The sequence below is a fragment of the Orcinus orca genome, chromosome 2 (genome assembly GCF_937001465.1).
Source record: "Orcinus orca chromosome 2, mOrcOrc1.1, whole genome shotgun sequence".
In the NCBI taxonomy this organism is placed as follows: domain Eukaryota; kingdom Metazoa; phylum Chordata; class Mammalia; order Artiodactyla; family Delphinidae; genus Orcinus; species Orcinus orca.
Genome location: NC_064560.1, coordinates 87,871,126 through 87,892,910, shown reverse-complemented (window position 1 = coordinate 87,892,910; position 21,785 = coordinate 87,871,126). Strand labels below are relative to the sequence as shown.

Genomic DNA, 21,785 nt, shown 5'->3' with positions numbered 1-21,785 from the left:
AGCCACTCCAGCTTTTTCCAATGTTCTCTTTGCTTTTATGAAGGAGCTGATTTTCAAAGGCTTTTAGCTAACCATTCTGGAAAGTAGAACCTCTGACTAATTCTTAAATACGCTTATAGATAATTTTTCTGTTTTTAGGCCTACTTTCTCCCCTATTTCCAAAGTTGCCTTCTGGAGATGGTACAATACTAGGTAGCTTCATTGCTTCAATTCCTGCTTAAGATCCATTTGCTTGGGTCTGTCTGCTAAGTCATTTCCATGGATCCCTCTGCTTCCCACCTTCCAAAATTTTATAACTGTTAGCTCTTCTTCTATATTCTTTGCTCTTTATCACTTAAAAATGTCTTTCCTCTTAGATCAATGGATTTTCCAATTAAAGAGTTCAATGAGTGATTTAAACATTTAACCTGTGTTTGAGGGTAAACCCTTTAGCTGTTAGTCACTTTATTCTAAGCAACCTGAATTTTCTTGTATATTCTCCAGAATTTTAAAAAATGATCAGAGGGCTGTTTTACTATCAGGGATCCAGGCAATATCCTAAATTAAAAAATAGTGCTTGTATTAACTTTTAAATTTAGGCATGGAATTTGAACATCTTTGATTCAATGTAAGAATAATCAGCTGCTTCCAGGTCTATTCACTACTTGATTTTTCATAGAGCAGTTGTTCCCAAACTTGACCATGCACTAGAATCACCCAGAGGACCTGTCAAAATACAGGTTTCCAGGCTCCATCCCCAGGGTTTCTGATTTAGGAGTTGGAAGTGAGGCCCAAGAATTTGCATTTTCAACAAGTTCCCAGGTGATGCTGATCCTTCTGGTCCTGGGACCACACTGAGAGTCACTACCTCTGTGGTGTGTGGAATGTAAAGGTATTCCCTGTGGGGGTGGGGAGGACTTTTAGGAAGCAGATGAGAGCAGAGAGGGAGAGCAGTAAGAGGGAGATAAGCGCAGAGGAGAAGGATGTGCCCACTTGCTCTTATCCTGTTGTTCTAGCTTGTGCTCTCCTGTTTTGTCCCCTCTCTCTGCAAGGAGGAAACCATGACAAAATCTGCTTAGAGAAGAGGCTCTTGACATCAGAATTGTAATTCTATTCAAGGGGAGAAAAAAGGAGTGAAGTGACCATCCATGAAAAACATTAAACTGTAGCCCTGCAGATTTTTTTTTTTTTTTTTTGTAGTATGCAGGCCTCTCACTGTTGTGGCCTCTCCCATTGCGGAGCACAGGCTCCGGACTCGCAGGGTCAGCGGCCATGGCTCACGGGCCCAGCTGCTCCGCGGCAACTGGGATCCTCCCGGACCGGGGCACGAACCCGTGTCCCCTGCATCGGCAGGCGGACTCTCAACCACTGCGCCACCAGGGAAGCCCGCTAATGTAATTTTATGAGATGCTCTACATGCAATATTGCTAAGGCAGCAGGATTCTGGGCAATTTTGTCAGGTAGTCACTTGTCCCCAGGTTTCAGTTATCTCCTAGGATCCCCCTTTTCCTTGTTGCAAGTCTGAGAAGGCAGGGACACTGCCTAAGCCACATAGGCAGAGGGTCAGACCTAGTAGCTGGTTTGGGCCACAGATAGAAGAAACCCAGACTTAAGGCCATTCCTCTAGATTATTTTCATGTAGCCATTTGCTGTCATTGTCTCATGTTCAGCCATCTTTCTTTGTTCTCAGAATGTTCTTCCATAGTATGGTTGCAAATATTGAGGGTTAAAGCTGTAGCTGCCAGTGACAGTATTCCAAAGGATAGAGGTAATTGGGAGGAAGCCCAGAGAAGTGAGAACTCAAAACCCTTGCCCTCTGTGAGGCTGCCTTTCAGACCCTTTTATTACAAAATGCAATGCACCTGGATAGTTCCTGCTGTCACTTCCCAAAGTAAGGAGCTGGGAGAGAGGAAACGGGGTCTGGATACATAGATGACATGAGAAAGCAGGTTGTAGGAGACTAGTTTTCCCTCTAACTTGTCACTTCCTTTCTTAGGCCTGGTGTGTGTGTGTGTGTAGTGTGTGTGTGTGTGTGTGTGTGTTTAATGCATAAAATGACGGTTTGGTTTTAGACATTCCCAAAGGTGCTTCGTCTCTGGTAATCTTTGACTTTTCCAAGATCACCTCTTATATCTTTTGGGCAGCCAGTGTAGGAAATCAAGTCTCTTGACTTCTCCAGTAGAGCTCAGAGTACACAGAAGATTCAATCTTCCTTAAACCATGTGGTCCCAGAGGTTGCCTGTGATTTCCTGTTAGCGGTTTTCAATGGCTTTGGAGTAGAAGGAAGTTCGTTGCTATGACAGTCAGGCAGCCACACTGGGGAAAGTATGATGTATTGTGTTGTGTAGGAAAAAGTTAGTATTATCCAATGCAGTAATCAGATTTTCAGACAAAGGCATGGCCCTGGAACATGCTATTTATGGCTGAACATAGCATTAGTCTTGTCTCCAAAAACAGTTAAACAAAATCAGTGTGTACTTGGCATGTCTTTCTCCCTTGGATATGGAAATATATCTCACCTGAACATTCTTCTCATTCTTATTTTGGAGGCAACTAGATTGCTCTGAAAATATTAGTTGTAGCAGTAATTAATTTAGCATTTATTGAGCACCAGGCTTTGTGCTGGTGAAGTACTTTTTGTGAAGTAACAAAAATATAAAGAAACACCCCGAGGTAGGGGAATCTATCTAGTGGGGAGAGAGGAGAGAAAGGCAAAAACAAAAACAAAACAAAACAAAACCCAAAGGCCAATATTCATTTATCTATCCCTCCTTTTATTCCTCAGGGATTTATTGAGCATTCGCTATGTGCCCAACTCTCTACTGAGTGTTGGGGATATAAAAGTGAATAAGATAGACACATCTCTGTGGTCCCTCAAAGCCATGCTTCAAATGAAGTTTGTTTAACCTTATAGTAGAGGAGGCTGGGTCAGCCTGTGACAGATGGACGTATAGAGTAGATCAGGATCTGTGGAGGGCTTCCCAGAGGGGGTGACCTGGGAACTAAAGCAAAGTAGAAACAGGTACTAGCCAGAGGAGCAGTGAAACAATGGCTGGACAGAGGAAGTGCTTAATTGGGGATAGAATGCAGATTTAAGGAGGAACAGGAGGAAATGAGACTATAAAGGTAGGCAAGGTTCCGCTCCTGAAAGATGTTTTATCCCTTGCTGAGGACTTTGGACTCCAAACTAAAGTGATAGGGAAACCACTTAAATATCTGGTAATGGAGGAATTATTACAGGAAACTCAGCCATGTAAAAGAACATAAAATGATATAATTGTATAGATTTCAAATAATAAAAAGTAGAACATAAATATTGTGTGCTCACTGTGATTGCTGATTTATACGATATAATTTTGACTATGTTAAAGCATGGGAGGATGTCTAAAAGGGGAGTCTATTATTTGCATTGTGAGATTCTTTAAGAATTCCTTTACAGTATTCACTAGCATCGAATCTCTACTATGTGCCTATAGATCAAGATACAACCCCTTCTCTCTACCATCAAATAGAGAGAGAGATCTAATAACTTTCACGCATTTTAAAAGGTGTGTGACTATGAGATGTTCAGAATAGGCAAATCCAAAGAGACAAAGAATAGATTTGGTGGTTGCCAAGGTCTCGCGGGGAGGAGAGAATTGGGAGTGACAGCTAACAGGTCCAGTGTTTCCTTTTTGGGGCTATAGAAATGTTCTGGAATTAGTTCACGGGGATGGTTGTACAACACTGTGAATATGCTAAAAACCACTGAAATGCACACTTTGGTTAAAATGGTTAATTTTATGTTATGTGAATTTTATCTCAATAAAAAATATAGAAAAAAATAAAGATGCTTATTGATTATTGGGTTGTGTTTTTCTTTTTCGGTAGCCAAGGGCAATCGGAAGTGTGAGCTGAACTGCCAGGCAATGGGCTACCGCTTCTACGTACGGCAGGCGGAGAAGGTCATTGATGGTACCCCCTGTGACCAGAACGGCACGGCCATCTGCGTGTCTGGGCAGTGCAAGGTAAGTGCCCCTGGACTGGCGTATCTGGAGTGGGTCTCGGGTGTTTGATCTGTGCCTGCCGACTGCACTGTTCGCCAGGCTGTGGCGTGCTTCCTCCCACGTGTTATGGTCCCCTCCACTCCAAACCATAAGCTCTGGGAGAATTGCGTAAGACAGGGCGGCTTGTTTTGCTCCGTGTTTTTGATCTTTGGGAGTTGCCAAGTCTCACTCTGGCATTTCAGTTATTAAGTGACTTATGCATGTTTATATCACGTGCGTCGTAAGAAACTCAGCGATCTTTCCTTGTTGGATCCAAAACTTCTTCCTTCCCTCTGAAGTGGAGGTTATGAAAAGGGCACTGCTGGATCAGTCAAGAAGCAGTTGAAGTCATCAGGGTGGCATTTTAAGGGCATGGCATATTTTATCTTGCCTCCCACCAGCTGGGGCCAGCTTCCAAATGAAAGTTGTCTAGTGCCTTTATAGCTGAAGTTGTACTTTCAACAGGAAGTTTTTAGCCTCCTTGTACTTCTGAAGTCTGTTCCAGGAATTCCCCGCCCTGCATTCTGCAAACATTCTGGTCTGTAGAGAATCCCTGTGGGATGCTCCCCTTTGACAGAAAGCACCATGTGGTTAAAAATAGGTGCCCCAGAGGAGATGGTACCAATGCCACAGCCACATTAATTGGAGCCTGGATGTCGACCCTCCTTTCATCTATAAATGTAAGAGTGGAGGTCTGACTCTAGCAGGTAAATGACTCTTTGGAGCCCAGACTAAGATTCTATCTTAATTAACAGTTGCTGGCAGGACTGAGTTTCATCAAAGGAAGAGCTCTTTGGCTGTCACGTCTGAAAGTTCCTGTTCTACTTTCAACGTAAATTGCCACTGTGTTTAGTACTAGAGCTATTTGAGTATGATTTATAAGCACCCCCTCCCCCTTCCAGCCTTTTTCTTAATGAGGTTTTAAATAGGATACAAAATAATTTATCAAAGCAGTATGGATATTCTCGGATTGTGAATAAAGGAAGGAAAAAGCTGTCATTTGATACCTGATGCATGTGAGGTTGTCTTCAGATGAGCAAGAAACCCCCAGAGCATTGATGCAGTACAAGAGAGGTAGGGAGTATGATGGGAAGCACGCTGAAGGCTGGGACCTATCTGGCCTCCAATTTCTGCTCGTTTGGAAAAAACTGGGTTTCACGCATCCCCTCTATCCTTACTGTCCTCAGATAATACCCAAAGGAGTTCCGTTAGTGTTTTGTGGTTTCCGGCTCAACTAGTCCCTGCTTCTAAATGCTACTGAACCAGAAATAAGGCACCTTTTAGCAACCTAGCTTTTTCTTTCAGATCCTGAATCAACTGTTCTATTTCCTGAATACAGGTGCACACTGCTGGGAGGTGGTGTAGTTTAGTGGTTAAAAACATGCCCTCTGAAGTCAGACTGCTTGGGTGTTCGATTCCTACCTCTTCCGTGATTGACTGTGTGACCTTGTACAAGTTCCGTAAGCTCTCTGTGCCGGTATATCATTTGCAACAGGAGGAGGATGGTACCTACTTCCTGCATTGTAGTGAGGAGTCACGAGCCAATACACGTAAGGTCCTCATAACAGGTCTGCCACTTAGGAAACATGCTGGCTTTTCTTAGTATTATGTTTGCTTATATGCCCGCATACGTCCTGTTGTATATGAGTTTTCTATGCGAAAGTATTTCCTTTTTTTTTTTTTTTGCAGATTGTAGATTTGTGAGATTCACATTATCTTTTGAGGCAGTGTTCTTACACTGTAGTGTGACTCCCAGGGGGATGGCAGACTCTACATTGGTAGGTCTAGGGAAGGGCCTGAGTGGTCTGTTTCTTAAACTTTAATACTGTATCTTATTTGACCTAGTATATCCAAATTATTATCATTTCAACATGTAATCCATATAAAAATTAGTAATGACACATCGTTACATTCTTTTTCCTGTTAATTCTTCAAAATCTGCTGTGTATGTTACTTCTTTCAGTGCAACTCAGACCAGCCACGTTTCATATGCTCCGTAGGCACATGGGAAAAGGTGCTAAACCTCACACGTAATCAGGGAAACTCACCAGATTGCCCAAAATTTAAAGGTCTGACAATGACAAGTATTGGCAAGGATACGGAGGACTCTTTTTTTTTAACTTTTTATTTTATTTTGGAGTAGAGTTGAGTAGTCTGTTTTTCCAACAAGCTCCCATGTGACGCTGATACTGCTGGTCTGTGGATCATACTTTTAGTAGCAAAATCTTAAAGGACACAGTGATTAAAATACAGTTCACAAAGAACCAGAACTGTAAATATACAGCGGTGAGATGAGTTGGAAGGAAGAGGAAATGTGGTCTCTTTCCACTGGGGGAGCTTGTTTTCTTAGTGTTACATTAAGTGCCTCTAAGCTGATGATACGAAAGGAAAACACACACTTATAAGGACATGGGTATGGATTCATACAAATTGATGAAAACCAGTGGTGTAGGACAACACAGTTTGAAGATGATAATTGCTGAAAGACTGAGACAGACACTCCCCAGGATGTGAGTAGATGAATAGGAATTTGATGTTACAAGGACAACTTTGATATTACTTCGTATTTGTTCTCTGTGCATTTGCCTGAAATTCGTTCATTGATGTTGTTGGAACCACTGACTGTCGCGTCCTCTTTAGAACTTCAGTCTAAATAATCAGAAGTACATTTGCTTCCCAGGCTGAAGTTCTGTTTAGTTTGCAACTTTCAAAGGGTAAAGTGCCCTTTTCTGAATATTTGATCGGAAGCCCAGAGTGCAAGTTGCTATCTCTGCCTCGCTGACCTGTGGCTGAGAGAGCTGTCACTCTCTGACAGGAGCGTCTACGTCTGAAAGAGCTCCAGAAATCCTCTGCTGGATACAGAGAGTTGAAAGCAAACCCGGGCCTGCCACAAAAGTTAATGAAAAGTGACAAGCATTAAATAAGAGTACGAGCTAAACCTACACAAGAGTAGCTGAGGGAGAAGGACGTCCTCCTGACACCAAGCCACTTCCAAGGCACCCCAGGCCCACCCAGAGCAAGCTGGAACGCTCTGTTCCAGCTCCTGGCAGAGCTCTCCCTGGCCAGCCTGTGTTTACCCTGTTGCTGGAGCTCCACTGGGGTTTTAGATCCAAGAGTTGGAAGAGGGGCTGTAAGAATGCAGAAACCCTTGAGCTCAGGGCCGGAGAACATAGGAATTCCTCGCCAGTCCCTCAGAACTGGGTAACACTTCCTTTCTTTTTTTTTTTTTCTTTTTTTTTTTTTTTTGTGGTACGCGGGCCTCTCACTGTTGTGGCCTCTCCCGTTGCGGAGCACAGGCTCTGGACGCGCAGGCTCAGCGGCCATGGCTCACGGGCCCAGCCGCTCCACAGCATGTGGTATCGTCCCGGACAAGGGCACGAACCCGCTTCCCCTGCATCGACAGGCGGACTCCCAACCACTGCACTGCCAGGGAAGCCTCAACACTTCTTTTCTTGACAGGGAATGAAGCGTCCTAAATGTTGGCCTCAGACTAAGGACTGCATATCGATAGCCAGGCTTTGAAGGGAGAGAACTCTAGCCCTGACTTGTCCGAAATCAAGAGGGTGTATCTGAAGCCCACAGAGATTCTGCCTTCCTCACCTTAAACTCATCCCTCTAGACATCAGATAGGAACATCTGGCCCGTCTTCAGAGAAGTCTCTGCCCCACCCAGTCATGATTGTCATTGATGGGAATGAAATAGCATTTATGTCTAATTAACAGAGAGCACAGTAACCATTTCTATCATTAAGCATCACATTAAGTGTGCTATGAGTTTTTTTTTTCCTTGATCTCAGTTTCAAGCTCTGGATTTTCATAGTTTGATAATGTACATATTATTTTTGCTGACAACTTAATGCAAATAGATGGAACTTCGCCTTCAGAGGTATAGCAGCCATTTGAAAGAACAGGGTCCCTTGGATAAAAACTAAAAAAAAAGAAAAGCACAAAAAACAACCTTAGCTCCCTGGAGACCAGCCTTTCAGAAACCTCAGGCTTTCAAACTTGAATGATCCTGAAAGAGTCAGACTCACCCCAAGACCTACCCTCCCTCCCACCAGAAAAAAATCCCTGATGGTGGAGAAACCGTCCTTGAGTAAGTGCCTTGAAATAATAGGCTGATGCGAAACCTCCATGCAGGAAGGTGTTGAAGCTAATGCACGCAGCAAGGAGTTGCTTCTGAGTGTTTACCCTGCGCCAGACACTGTGATGTGTGCTGTGCATACAGAAGGAGGCCTTAAGCCATCTGTCTTCACAATAACTCAGTCATTATTAGTCCCCATTTTACAGAGAACTGTTATGAAGGCAAAATGAGTTGGATAATATTGGCTTTTTAGGGTGAATTGTTAATATTGGCTTTTTAGGGTGAATTGTTAATCAGAACAGAAAGAGTAATTTAAATGTGATAGGCGGAAACTCTTGTGCTTCAGGGGTCTCCCCTATTCTGATTTTATTTTCCTCACTGCATCTTTCCAAAACAAACTGTCTTTCTAAAACACATTAGGATATGCCTCTCTTTTGCTTAAACTCCACCTGTGGCTCCCCATTGCCTGTGGAATCAAGTCCAGGCCCTGCATTGTCTGTCTCCTGCCAGGCCTCCTGGGGCCCCGGTGCTGGCTGGGCTGGGATGTGTTGCTCCCTGAGCCAGGGGGCCTGCAGGGTTATGCCGCCACAAGAATGAACACACTGTCTGGCGGCCTGGAGAGCCGTTCCACCTCCACTCTTGGGCCACCCGGTGGACTCGGCTCAAAAGCCACTGGCTGACCCCACTGAGCACTGTTTCTGTTCTTGTTCCCACTTCTTGTGATTACTTGTTCCCATCACCACTGCCTACCACCCATCCAGGCCAGGAGCAGTTCCAGGCGCTTTGCTTTTGAATAGGTACTTAAAATAAATGTGTAAATGAATTGAGGTACTCGGTGACTTAATCTGTTGCATTTCAGCAAATGAAATTAGTCTTGAATCCAACACAGAGCTTTCTCTTTTGGCTGGGATGGGTAGTTGAGGGCTGATAACACAAGGACATGAAGCCCCCTTGGCTAAATCCCCAGAACCCAAGGCTTTGAAGGTCAGGGAGAATTCCTGGCACCTCCCCAGGCTCCTGTCTTGTTTTTAATTTTATTCACGCTGAATTTCTTGAGTCCGGAGGAGCTAACGACAGGAAGAAGCTAAGCAAGGGTGAGAGTGCAGTCTCCCATGGTGCCTTCTGTTGAGGGAAAAGACCCCCTTCTGCCACCCACCTGCCCTCTTCATTCCTGGTCAGCCAGCACCTTCCATGCGAGGCCCCCCAGCCACGCCCTTCACCGCTCGACGGGGGCTTTCACACCTCCTCTCCCAGCTGGGTCCCTGCTCGGCTTCGACCAGGACACATCAGCAGACATTTTCATATTTATTCAGTAAATTAAAGCAAGGTAACTCTTTCCACATGTTCCGAGATAAGCTCTGGACCAGCATGTTGCCGTGACTGGGAAGGACGACATGATGGACGTGTGCATCTATGTGCGCCTGTGAGTTCAGTTCCTCCATCCTCTATAAACTGCTGTTGTGCTCTCCTGAACCAAGCAACCCTGTTCATTTCTCTGCCCATTTGCCCTAAGTTGCTTTTTTTTTTCTCTTTTGGTAACTGGCTTTATCGTGTGGGCTTTGCTTAGGGTTCTGTTGTTACTTGAATGAAACCGAAAGAGTCATTGCTTTGAGTAAAGTGTTCTTGCCTGTGCCAGACATGTACATGAGTCAAGCCTTGAAATAGGGCGGAGAGCTTTTACTTTGCTTGAATTTTGAGCTTATGTGACACTTGGTGGGCTCCCTGTGGCATCCCCACCCCAAGCAAACCGTGTTCTAAAAGTACTTTCTGCTTGTGTTAAAATGCTTATCATGTTATGTTACAGTTATTTGGACATGTGTCTGAGCTCCTAAAGCAGAGGGAGTGTTATACATATTTGTATCCTCAGTGCTTCAGGTATTAAGATTATTCAATAAATTGAATCAGTTTGAAAAATGTGTACATGAACGAACCAAAGAACAAATTAGAAATTGGCTTTCCTAACCCCTTTTCCTAAAAATGATCAAGAACAGGATTAACTAAGCATTAAAATTTTAGAGCCCAAGCCCTGCCTGATTGTTCTCAGGGCCTCTTGAAATCTTAAACAGAAACCTAAAGTGAACTTGATGAAATTGGCCTGATTCTATGCACTTCTTTTCCATGATCTATGATTTTTCTCATTTTCAAACATTGGGACCACTACCTAACAAAACTCAGTTTGGATTTCTTAATATGTACTTATGAATTATTAACTAATCATTCATCAATAACCCAAGCGATACACATCATTAACTCAACAAATAGTCTTAACTGCTCCCAGCCATACACTGGGCTAGGCATTGGAGATTTAAAAATGGGAAAGTTTAACAAGGTTCCTACCCACATTGAGCTTAATTTAATGGAGAAAGTAATAAAGAGAAAAAGTCGGTTAACAAACAAAAGAATGACAAATTTTGATGAGCACTTTGAAGTTAATAGTGAACTGAGATAGTGAACAGTGGTGAGAGCACATGTTAGACGGGGTGTCAGGGGAAGGTCTCCGAGGCAAGCAGGGGTCGGGAGAACAAGTGGAGGCTGCACTACCGGCCATGCAGGTCCAGGGACTGGAGAACATGTGTGCCAGGTCTCCAGGCAGGACCGAGTACATATGCGGTGCTCAGGAGCTGATAGATACCAAGGTGATCATTCTGTGTTTTCTTCTGCTCTCTGCCCTTGGGTGAGTCTGGTCTCCCCCTGATGGTGCCATTCTTCTTTCCTCCAAGATACTCACACATCTTCCTGGGTGCATACTGGCTTTAGCAGTAGAAAGCCCTCCATTGGGTCATTCTCTAAGCCGAGCAAGATTGCCCTGGAAACTGGATGATATAATGGGTCGAGAACAGGTTTGGGGGTCAGCCAGGATCTCTAATATCAAAACAGATGAGAGAGGGCTTGCTTAGGTAAGATTGGGGTAGGATGTCCGGAACCTCCAACCTGCCCTTCCTGGTGGTCTGTCCTATACCAGAGTGTCAGAAGAGAGAGAATTTTAGGGTTCCTTTCCCCTGGTCTTCTGAAAGAAGGGGCAGCCTTCCGCCAAAGGAGACTTAAAGAGCTATTCTATCCAATTGGCAGGAGTGCTGACAGGCACTTGTAACTGAGAAATGAGAGGAAGCTTCAGCAAAGTCCCCTGGGCCAGACAAATAGTCCACCTTTGCCCCAGTCCATCTCTATTCCTGCCCTGAACAAAACACAGGCTAGAAGCACTGCCTGAGTATGACCTGTTATGATACAGACGCTACAGTTATGCAACGCTCATTGTATATAAGCTCATCTGCAGATACTTTTCCACAAGGCACGTAATAAAAATTTCAGGGATGCAGAAACTGTATTGCATATGGAAACCCCAAGGCAGTGTCTATTCAGACTAACAAAGCCAAGGAGAGCAGTCCCCCGCCCCTTTCCCTTTGGCCCCTGTGCACGTTCTTGCTGAGTCAGCTCATGTTCTTAACTGATGATATTGACAGAGGATCAGACTTTTAAAAAAAAACCAAGTAGGCTGCTTAGCCTGATGATGGCTTTGGTAGAGCCTGAAAGCCCATCACCCTGACACCAAGTTTGGGCATCTTTTTGTAAGTCAGGTCAAACCAAGTAGTGAGTAGCACTGCTAGTGTGTTAGAAGAGCTTCAGAAAAGTATCCTGAGGTGTTGTGCATCTAGGTAGAAATAGATATTTGAGGGCAACAGTGCCAGAGGAAACACATTTTTTATTTTCTATTTGTAATAGGTAATAATATATTACATGACTCCATTATCAAAAAATGTGATCCCCTGTCTCCATCCACCCAGTTTCCCATTCCCCAACAGGAAATAACCACTCTCTGATAGTTCCTTTTTTAAGGCAGATGCTTTCACGCACTTACCAGCCCATTCGTATTATATTATTTTCCCTTCGTCTTGGCAAATATGGTCTGGACCTTGCTTTTCTTTTTTCTTTTAAAAATTATTTATTTATTTATCTGTTTGTTTATTTTATTGAAGTATAGTTGATTTACAATGTTGTGTTAGTTTCTACTGTACAGCAAAGCAATTCGGTTATACATATATATATTCTTTTTTTGGAGTGTAATTGCTTTACAATGCTGTGTTAGTTTCTGCTGTACAACGAAGTGAACCAGCTATATGTATACATATATCCCCTCCGTCTTGGACCTCCCTCCCACCCCACACCCCCATCCCACCCATCTAGGTCATCACAGAGCACCGAGCTGAGCTCCCTGTGCTACACCGCAGGTTTCCACTAGCTATATCCGTTATGGTTTATCACAGGATATGAATATAATTCCCTGTGCTCTACAGTAGGACTTGTTGTTTATCCTTTCTCTATATAGTAGTTTGCATCTGCTGATCCCAAACTCCCAGTCCCTCCCTCCCTCCCCCCCCTCCCCCTTGGCTACCACATGGACCTTGCTTTTCTTACTTAACATATCTTGGAGAACTTTCCGTTTTAATATCTAAAGCACAGCCCCCTTCATTCGACAGTGGCATGGTACTGCACTATATGAACTAACCGTAATTTATTTAACCGTGATGCACGTTCAGGTCGTATCCAATCTTTCACTGTTACCAGCAGTGCTGCAATGAATACTCCCGTGAGTGAATCATTTTGTTTGCCTGTATCTGTAGGATAAAGTCTTAGAAGTGAGTCAAGAGTCCATATGTATTTGTGATTTTAATGCCCAGTGGGTGGCAAATTGCTCTCCAGAGTGTTTGAAACAACTCACCCTTGGACCAGCAATGTCTGAGGGTAGTGTGTTGTCCAACATTTGGATTTTTGCCAATCTGATAAGTGAAAAATTGTATCTCGGGTAGTTTTCATTTGCTTTTATTTTGAGTGAGGTTGTGCATCTTTTCATATGTTTAAGATCCCTTCAGGGCTTGGAGTAGGATGCGTGTGAGGTGCCTTGGATGCAGAATTTAAGGAGGCACTGAATAAAATGAAATTCTCAGGGTCTCCTTAAATGTTGTCCCTTAGGCACCTCACCTGTCCCGCTCCAGTCCCAGCCCTGCACCGCACCTTGATCTCCTGACCTGGGACCCATTTATATTCCTCTCCTGTGATCTATTTTTCTATTGGGTTATTGATCATCCTCTTAATTTGTAGGATCTTTTCATACATGAAAGAATTTTTTATGCTATAAATTGCAAAAGCCTTTTTTCTTCAAATAGCCTGTTGACTTATGCCTTTGCTCATGCAGTTTTATTTATTTATTTTTTGCCAGGCAGAAGTTTTACATTTTTTAAATGGTGAATTTAGTAATTTTCTCTTGTCTGATTCTAGATTTTGTGTCATGGAAAGTCTTTCTGCACTTTGAAGTTAAAAAATTTCTTCTGTGTCTTCTTTCAGTAATTTATAACTGTATGCTCTTACATTTTTACATTTCATATTAATCCATTTGGAATTTATTCTAGTGTATCATATGAGGTATGGATTCAATTTTACTTTGTTTCAGATGGCTACACAGTTATGCCTTTATCGTGATTGAATAAATCTTTTCCCCACTATTTTGGGGTTCCCTCTTTATTACCGTATGTATGCATGCATGCATGTATATATGTAGATACGTTTTTGGGCTTTCTAGTATATTCCATCAGTCTGTATGTCTATTCATAAATGAGTACCAGAACGTACACTTTGAAAGAGAAATAAAGTGGACTGGCATTTAAACTTATGAAAGGTACGTTTGCTCTTTGCTTGGAGCTAATGCACTCATGGCCTTCAAATGGAAACGTTTGTTTATCATTTGGAAAAGCCATCTGCATTTAGGGGCCTTAGTAAGCCTTCATATTTACAATACATTCTTACTTGATTGAAAAACGTATGTTCCGTGATGTTTAGGACTGGAATAGCAGAAGTTACAATCATGAAAAGTACTCCAGATGGCAAAACCATGGCAAGAAAAAAGGACTTAGATTTATTAAGATTCATTGAAAAGCACAGAATAAAAGTTCTAGCAGCTACTTGCTTTTAGAATAAACTGGATTTGACGGGGAAAAAAATGCTGTCCCTAAGAGCAACTCAGCTCTTGGGGTCCCATCTTCTGTCATTCAATAAATAGGAATATCTTCTACAAATTTTATTTAATATGTTTATGGATCCTATCAATTTCTGAAAGTTTAACAACTCATCTCCTGATGGTTAGAAATTTACTATTTTCCCACTTATTTTTCCTGTGTTTTATTTTCAGCATAATGCTAGTAGTTGTAGCAATTAATACCTGGTCTCCTAACCAGATATTGAGAGGGTGCCAGGAGAAAAGATTCTTTCTTGCCCTACCGCCAAAATCAGTCAAATTGGACTAAGGAAGGAAGATTAGTAGTGGCCCATGATTGTCAAAGGACTGAATATAATCATGTGAGTTAAAAGCCCTTGGATTCAAATTTTGGTTTCCAGATACCAGCCTTGTTTTCTCAAAACTGTACTTGACAAAACCTCAAAGTATGTTTGTCTCCCTTATGAGAGCTATGATGAGCTTTTCCTGGGTGAAAGATTTTTGTATGCTTTGGGTTTCAAGTCACTTTCTAAAAGCCCAATCTAAAGACCTCACACATGCAATGGGAGGTTGCAATTCCTGGTCTTCCAGTGGTGCTTGATATGATTTTATTATTATTTCTCACTTGGGGAAAAATAGGCTTTTTTTTTTTAAGCCCCTCAAAGTGAGCCTAGAGAACATGCAGTATTTTTAATGAAAGTCTGTCTTATTGCTGTGTTCCAGTTTTTATAGATTAAGTAGCACAATACCACGTAAATGTGATTTTAATAATTCTTGGTGATGACTTTTCCCCTGGTACTACTTTATGAAGGGTGGTTGTGTAGAACCGGTTAACAGTGACATCTAGTGTCCAGTATTGAAATTACATGTCTTTTGGGGAAGCATGGAATTTGTAGCAACATGGATGGATTTAGAGATTAGCATACTAAGTGAAGTAAGTCAGAAAGAGAAAGACAAATACCATGTGATATCATTCATATGTGGAATCTAAAATATGACACAAATGAACCTATTTAGGAAACAGAAACAGACTCACAGACATAGAGAACAGACTTGTGGTTGGCAAGGCAGGGTGGGTGGGAGAGAGATGGATTGGAAGCTTGGGGTTAACAGATGCAAACTATTATGTATGGAATGGATGGGCAACAAGGTACTACTATATAGCACACTGTATAACATTCAATGTCCTGTGATGAACCATAATGGAAAAGAATAAAAAAGAATGTGTGTATATATATATATATATATATGACTGAATCACTTTACTGTGCAGCAGAAATTAACACAACATTGTAAATCAACTATACTTCAATAAAAAAAGAAATGGTGGAATTGATGAACAGGAGAGGGAGAGGAGAGAAGTGGAACAGAGGGAGAACACAAGTGTAGCAACTTGGTCACTGAATCTAGGGGAAGGGCGTGTGGATGTTAATGGAACACTTCTTGCAACTTTTTCTTTAGGTTTGTAATCCTTCAAAATACAAATTGGAGGAGAGAAAAATGAAAGATTTGCCCTGTTTTCATTTTTGCATTCAAAGCATTTCTTTTGGGGAAGACAGGACCCATCTGCTGTGTTTCCCGCTTCCTCACCTGGGCTCCCTAGGCTGCTCTGACTGCTCATAAATACTTTTTGTGTCCAAAGGGAAAAGCTGTCCTCTGCCCACAAGTCTCTACCTGACTTGGCTCTGCTCAACCGGGGTTCCACCTGTAATTAAGAGAAAAATAGGTTCCTCTCTTTCTAGATATAAACACTTAATGTTGCTTGGAAGCCACAACATATTTCGGAATTGGGGATGAGGAGGAATAACGTTAAATTTTGCAAAGAGGAAGCGTTGAAACAACCCCTTGAAAATGCTTGTTCATTTCAGAAGCAAGCAAACAACAAAACTGTACGTTTTCACTTCTGGCTCCCCCTGCTGGGTATTTTCAGAACTGCGGCATCCCAGATCACTGGTAAATTCCTTGTGCTGTACTTTTGAAAGGCATGAAAGGTGCCACGTTCAAAGCTATATCCCATCCCATTCCCTTCTGCATCAAGCATTGCTTGAATCTTTAAGCTCTGTACTGAATTAAAGCAGAATGGGCAAATCTCATTTTAAAACGAAAGCCGCATAGCAAACGCTCTTCAAGTGCTTCTTTTTTTAAATAAATTTATTTATTTATTTTTGGCTGCATTGGGTCTGTTGTTGGGTCTTCGTTGCTGCGCGCGGGCTTTCCCCAGTTGCGGCGAGTGGGGTCTACTCTTCATTGCAGCGCGGGGGCCTCTCATTGCGGTGGCCTCTCTTGTTGCAGAGCTTGGGCTCTAAGCGCGTGGGCTCCAGTAGTTGTGGCAGTCAGGCTCAGTAGTTGTGGCTCACGGGCTCTAGAGCGCAGGTTCAGTAATTGTGGCGCACGGGCTTAGTTGCTCCGCGGCATGTGGGATCTTCCCGGACTAGGGCTCGAACCCATGTCCCCCTGCATTGGCAGGCAGATTCTTAACCACAACGCCACCAGGGAAGTACCTCTTCAAGTGCTTCTATTTTATTTTTTAGAAGAAAGGGCCTGAGGCCAATCCTAGAAGTAAAGACTGTCACACATCCCTTCTGTTACGTGGGTTGCTTCAAGATCAGATGCTTTTTCTTGATTGAAAATCTGCCTCTCCTAAGGCTGAGGGTACTTTCTGAGATAACAGACCTTTAGTCAACAATTTTTTTTTAATTCCTAAGAAATAGAATTTTCCAGCAATGGAATGGCCCTTTTCATGTGGTATACTGCCTTCCCGATCAAAAATGGTGTGAATGCCTGTTAAATGTGTGGTGAACAGGGCGGGGTGGGGGTGGGTGGGCAGGCAGGCACATAGAAAGATGCATAGGCAGAGCATGGACAAACTGATGCCCTGGTGCTGGAGAACAGATGTCTAAATTGAGTGCAGTCTTTCCATCTAAGATATTGTGAATCCGCCATTCTAAAGTATTAAATGGAGAGTTTAAAGCACTGAATCGATCTGAAGTGTCTTAGACTGATACCACCTCTTCTGTGACCACAGGTGACATTCCTAACTTGTCTAGTCTTTTACCAATTTAATTGTTGGTCAGAGACAGAAATTTACCAAGAGAATCAATGTGTCCTCTGTAGCTAGGCCTCTTTTGGGAGCTCCAGACTCATACTAATTCACTATTATGCATTTCTACCTGGAAATGTTCAACTTGATCAAATCTGAACTCATTGTGTTTCCCTCCCTCCTTGTTCATGTTCATGTCTCTGATTTTGGCAAGTGGCACCTCCATTCTGCTGGTTTCCCAAAGCCAGACCAGCCGGATGCCTTCCTCATTCTCGCCTCCCCACATCCAGTGGGGAACGAGTTCTGTCCATTCTACATCCTCGAAGTCTCCTGTGTCTGCCCCTTTCTTGCCTCCTTGAAGCCATTGCCTCATTTCAGGTCTTCAATCATTTGGACCATTGCAGGGGTCTCCGAACTGGTCTTCCTGCCTCTTTTCTTGTTTTCTTTCATGGAAGTTGAGCTTTCACTTCGCTGCCAGAGGGATTTTAAAATAGAAATCAGAGTAAATTTACTCTTTTTCTTCTGTGCCCATGATCCCCACCCCTACAGTCCACAGACAAAATCCAGACTCCTAGCATGGCATTCAGTATGCACCATGATGTAGTCCCCACCTACCTCTCCACTCCGAAAGCACTTACCCCAGCCATACCAAACCAGGTACAGCTCTCTGAATAGGCCACACCTCTGTTTTATGCTTTGCCCCTCCTTCTTCTGCCTGGAGTGTCTCTTCTTCCCTATACAAATGGCAAATAGCCGTAGACCAGGCAAGACTGAGTTTAGGAGTCATTACCTCTATAACACTGTTACTCTTGGTCCCAGGAGAGGATGGATACCTCTCCCAGTTGTGCTCCAAATAGACTTCTATCAAGACACCTGTAATTCACTGCTACCTTTTTGATTTACATGTCTGCCTCTCCACAGATGCCCAGAAACACCTTGAACCAGTGACCAACCTTGTCTTTCTCATCTTTAATCTTCCATTGACTAGCACAGTGAGTCAGCACATGGTACTTACTTTGTTCAACCAGCCATGAGATTTTTCAACGCTGTTCATTTAGAGCTACTGTTATATGATCTATGCATTCTTCACCAGCTCTTACCTGGGTATCTCCTGACCTCACAATCACATTTACAGCAGGACCCGCAGTGTCCATGTTCCACTTGATCAGCAGGAGGTTCTCTCTTTTCTCAGATGATCCTCCCAGTCATTTCAATGGTGCTATCAAGTAGGCAGCTGGATATCCAAGCCTGAGGTTCAAGGATTGGCCGGCATCATTGTTCTGGCTGACCGGAAAGAAGTGATGGTTTAGTTTTCGGACTAAAAGGCTCAGAAAGTTCTTTTCAAGGTTACAGGATTCAAATGTTACCCATGAAAGTGCATGGGCTCTTTACAATTCTGTGCTTTTCTTGTACGTAACAACATGAAGCATGGGGGAAGTTTGACTGAGTTCAGTCTTGGAAATGAGTCCCTACTTTACCCCCTTTAGCAACTACATGCAGGATGGCTCCGCCTAGATGTCCAACAAGGACCTCAGACCTCAGGATAATTAAAATGGAATGTTTCTTCTCTTTCCCCCCCAAAGGAAATAACCTTACCATCATAGATGCTCTCTCCTGTATCTCCGTGAGTAGCATCCAGCTAGTTATCCAGGCCAGAAATATGAATGTCATCTTCAATTCCTTTTTCCTTCCCCCCACCACGTCCAGTGGTGACTCAGGTCCCAAGGAAACTGCCTCAGTAAGTTTCTGTATTTTGCTCCCTTTCTTCAAGTCTTCATCATCGCTGGTGTAGGTAAGTAAAGCAACCATTGTCATGATCTTCCCGGCTCTGGCATTGCCCCTCCTTATACAGAATTACCAGTGTCATCTGCTGAAAAATTTCAGTAGTTCTTTCAGGGTCTTTAGGTCTCTGCTTAATTGTGCAGTGTCATTTCATCACACTACTCTTTCACCTTAGATGTGGGTAATACTAATACTTCTAGATCTTAAAACAGGTCATCTTCTGTCATATCTCTCGTTTCTTTAGTACATGCTGCTGCTTCTATCTAGAATGCCTTCATAGCAGGATGTTTTTGGCTGCAGGTAGCAAAAAATCCAGTCCAAAAGACTTAAACACTAAGAGGATTTATTAATTCACATAGCATAAACCTGGGTACCTGGTGGTTCTAGGCTTGATTAAGATGGCAAGTCGGTGATGCCACTGAGGACAAGGTTCTCTTCATCTTTCCACTCTGCCAGACTCTGTGTGGCCTCCTCAGGGTTACTTCCCTCATTTTCAGGACATCTGCCATGCGTCTAAGCATTGCGGGCAGACGTGAGGTCCAGCAGAAGAAAGAAGAGTTCATTCTTCCTTCTTCTTCGAAGAATGAATAAAGCTTTTCTAGACACCCTCACAGCAGAATTTGCCTCCTGTCTCATTAGAACCAAGAGTCTCGTGCCCCTCCTAAACCAATCACCAGCAAAGGGATTTAACAAAGTCACAAAAGGGAGAGGAAGGGAGGGAGGGAGGGAGAGAGGGAAAGACATTGGAATGAAAGCCAAGGCATGTCAGCATGGAGGAAGGGAAAGCACCTGTTGGGTTGGCAAACAACTGTGTCTGCTGTAGCCCTCTTTCCCCTTCTTTAGCAGGTTAATTTTACCAGGCTAATTCTGAATACTCAACTAAGGAGTCGTCTTGCGGGGACATTTCTCTGACCACCTCCCTTCCTTCCAGTGCCTTCTGATGAGTTACACTGCCATAGAACCTATCCCACCAGACCACAAGTGCCTCGTGGTTAATTAGTACCTGGCATAGTTACTGTTACGTGGTTACAGGCATGTACTCTAATATTTGTTGAGTAAGTAAATGAATGGCAAAACCTGAGTTGTTGTGTCAGTCAGGAATGACTTTCTGCTTATAACAGAAATCCAACAATAGTGATTTAACCAAAGAAAGGTGTGTTTTTCCCACGGAACAACAACTCCAGAGGAAGAGGCCCTAGGCCAATGAAGATGCTCTTGTCAAGGACCGAGACACCTTCTGGCGCCTTAGCATGTGACCACATGTCCTCATGAGCACCAGGTGACCATTCTGCCCCACTGAGTTCCACGTTCCAGGCAAGAAGAAGGGCTGAGGGTGCCTGTCAGCCAAGTCTGTGTCTTTTCCTCAAACAATAGCTTTCTCAGCAGCAACACCTAGTTGACTTCTGGTTACATCCCGTTAGCTAAACCTGGATCTGGTCTTCCGGGGACGTTGCCAACATTGCCAACCCATTGTCAGGGTTCTGTTAGGAAGAAGGGGAGACGGGAGAATGTGCATGAGCTTAGGTAGTGCCTGCCGTAGTCACCTCCAAAGGGTCTCAAGATAATTTATTCTTTACTTATTGTCCCACCTGCCAGCTTGAAACAAAATAGCAGAGCCAGTCAAAGCAGTCACACGGAAGTACCGTGTTATATCCTGGAACTGGGCCTTGTAAGAATGGTTTATATCACACTATCCAACAGACTCGCTGAGAATATTGAGAAGGTAATGTGGAGAGAACCGAGGCCCAGAAAGATGTTGTTTGCCCAAGTTTGATGAGAAATTAGGTGGTAGAGATTGTTTGGGAGTAACCTATCCTTATCTCCCTTAACATGCTGGGCATTTAGTGATTTTAGTGCATATGATCCTGGGGTAATGGAAATTAAATTTATTAACTTCTTTTTCCAGTCTTACATAACAAAGTCTTCAAAAGCAAAAAGTGTATCTGTATGATTTTCTAGGTATCATGCTCAGTATCGAGTCATGTAATGAGGATCTTCATGTAATCCTTGCTTCCTGCTTTCTCTGCAAGGGCTCCTAGAAAGATCTATGAAAGAACAGTGCAGGACCGACTGTGGCCTGCAGTTACCTCCATTCACACCTAGGTGGCGCTCATACATCAATAGGGAAACGGATGACTGATAATAGTAACCGCCTGGTAGGAACTGACAGACTCTTGGATCAAGGTGGTGAAAAGTTAAATGTAGGTGGCTTTCAGGCACGGCTGGGTGAATGGATTGGTTAAAGGAGAGGTGATGAAAACTGGAGCCTGGCTGTAAACACGTTTGATGATTACATAGAACTCTCCTTGCCTTCTGTTCATTCTCCTTCAAATCCCAGGTCCCTCTTGGGCCAGCCACAGCAGGGAAGCCCAGAAACTGGCTGGCCGGTCTCACCTGCGTGTGCCTACCTGACCAGGGGCAGCCCCAGCACTGCCCCAGAGGACGCAAGGGAGCCTATTCACTTCGGTCACAGACTCTAAGGTGGTCATCACAGAGGAGACTAGGTGGCCAGGCCCTGTCTTCACTATTCAAATGGAGAAGGCTTATATGTTGGGTTGAGTTAGCACTAGGTGATTGGCTTTTAAACTACTCTTGTAGACATAAACACACATGTCCTTATTCAGTACCGCTGGTGTCAAACTCTTGTGTTACTGACTTAACTAAATTACCTGGGGGTATATTGGACACTGTTTCTATGTGGTAGCACAGTAGCGTGGTGAAGAACATGGGCTTTAGAGTTAGAAGGAGCTGGGTGCTAGTCTAGGCTCTATCACCTACTACTCTGTGGCCTTGGGTAAGATTAATTAGCCTTTCCTCTCAGAGAAATGGAGGTAATACTAGAATCTACTTCCCAGAGTCTTTGTGAGGATTGAGTGAGATAATTTTGTGT

At 43.3% G+C, this 21,785-nt stretch overlaps 1 protein-coding gene across 2 annotated transcripts in view; it reads left to right on the top strand.

Moving 5' to 3' along the window:
* THSD4 (thrombospondin type 1 domain containing 4) overlaps positions 1–21,785 on the top strand; it is a 582,688-nt gene that overhangs the window by 254,290 nt on the left and 306,613 nt on the right. For both annotated transcript variants that reach the window (XM_033439983.2, XM_033439984.2), the window contains exon 7: positions 3,850–3,986. In XM_033439983.2, the coding sequence (XP_033295874.2) occupies positions 3,850–3,986 (137 nt within the window). The remainder of the gene's footprint in view (positions 1–3,849; positions 3,987–21,785) is intronic.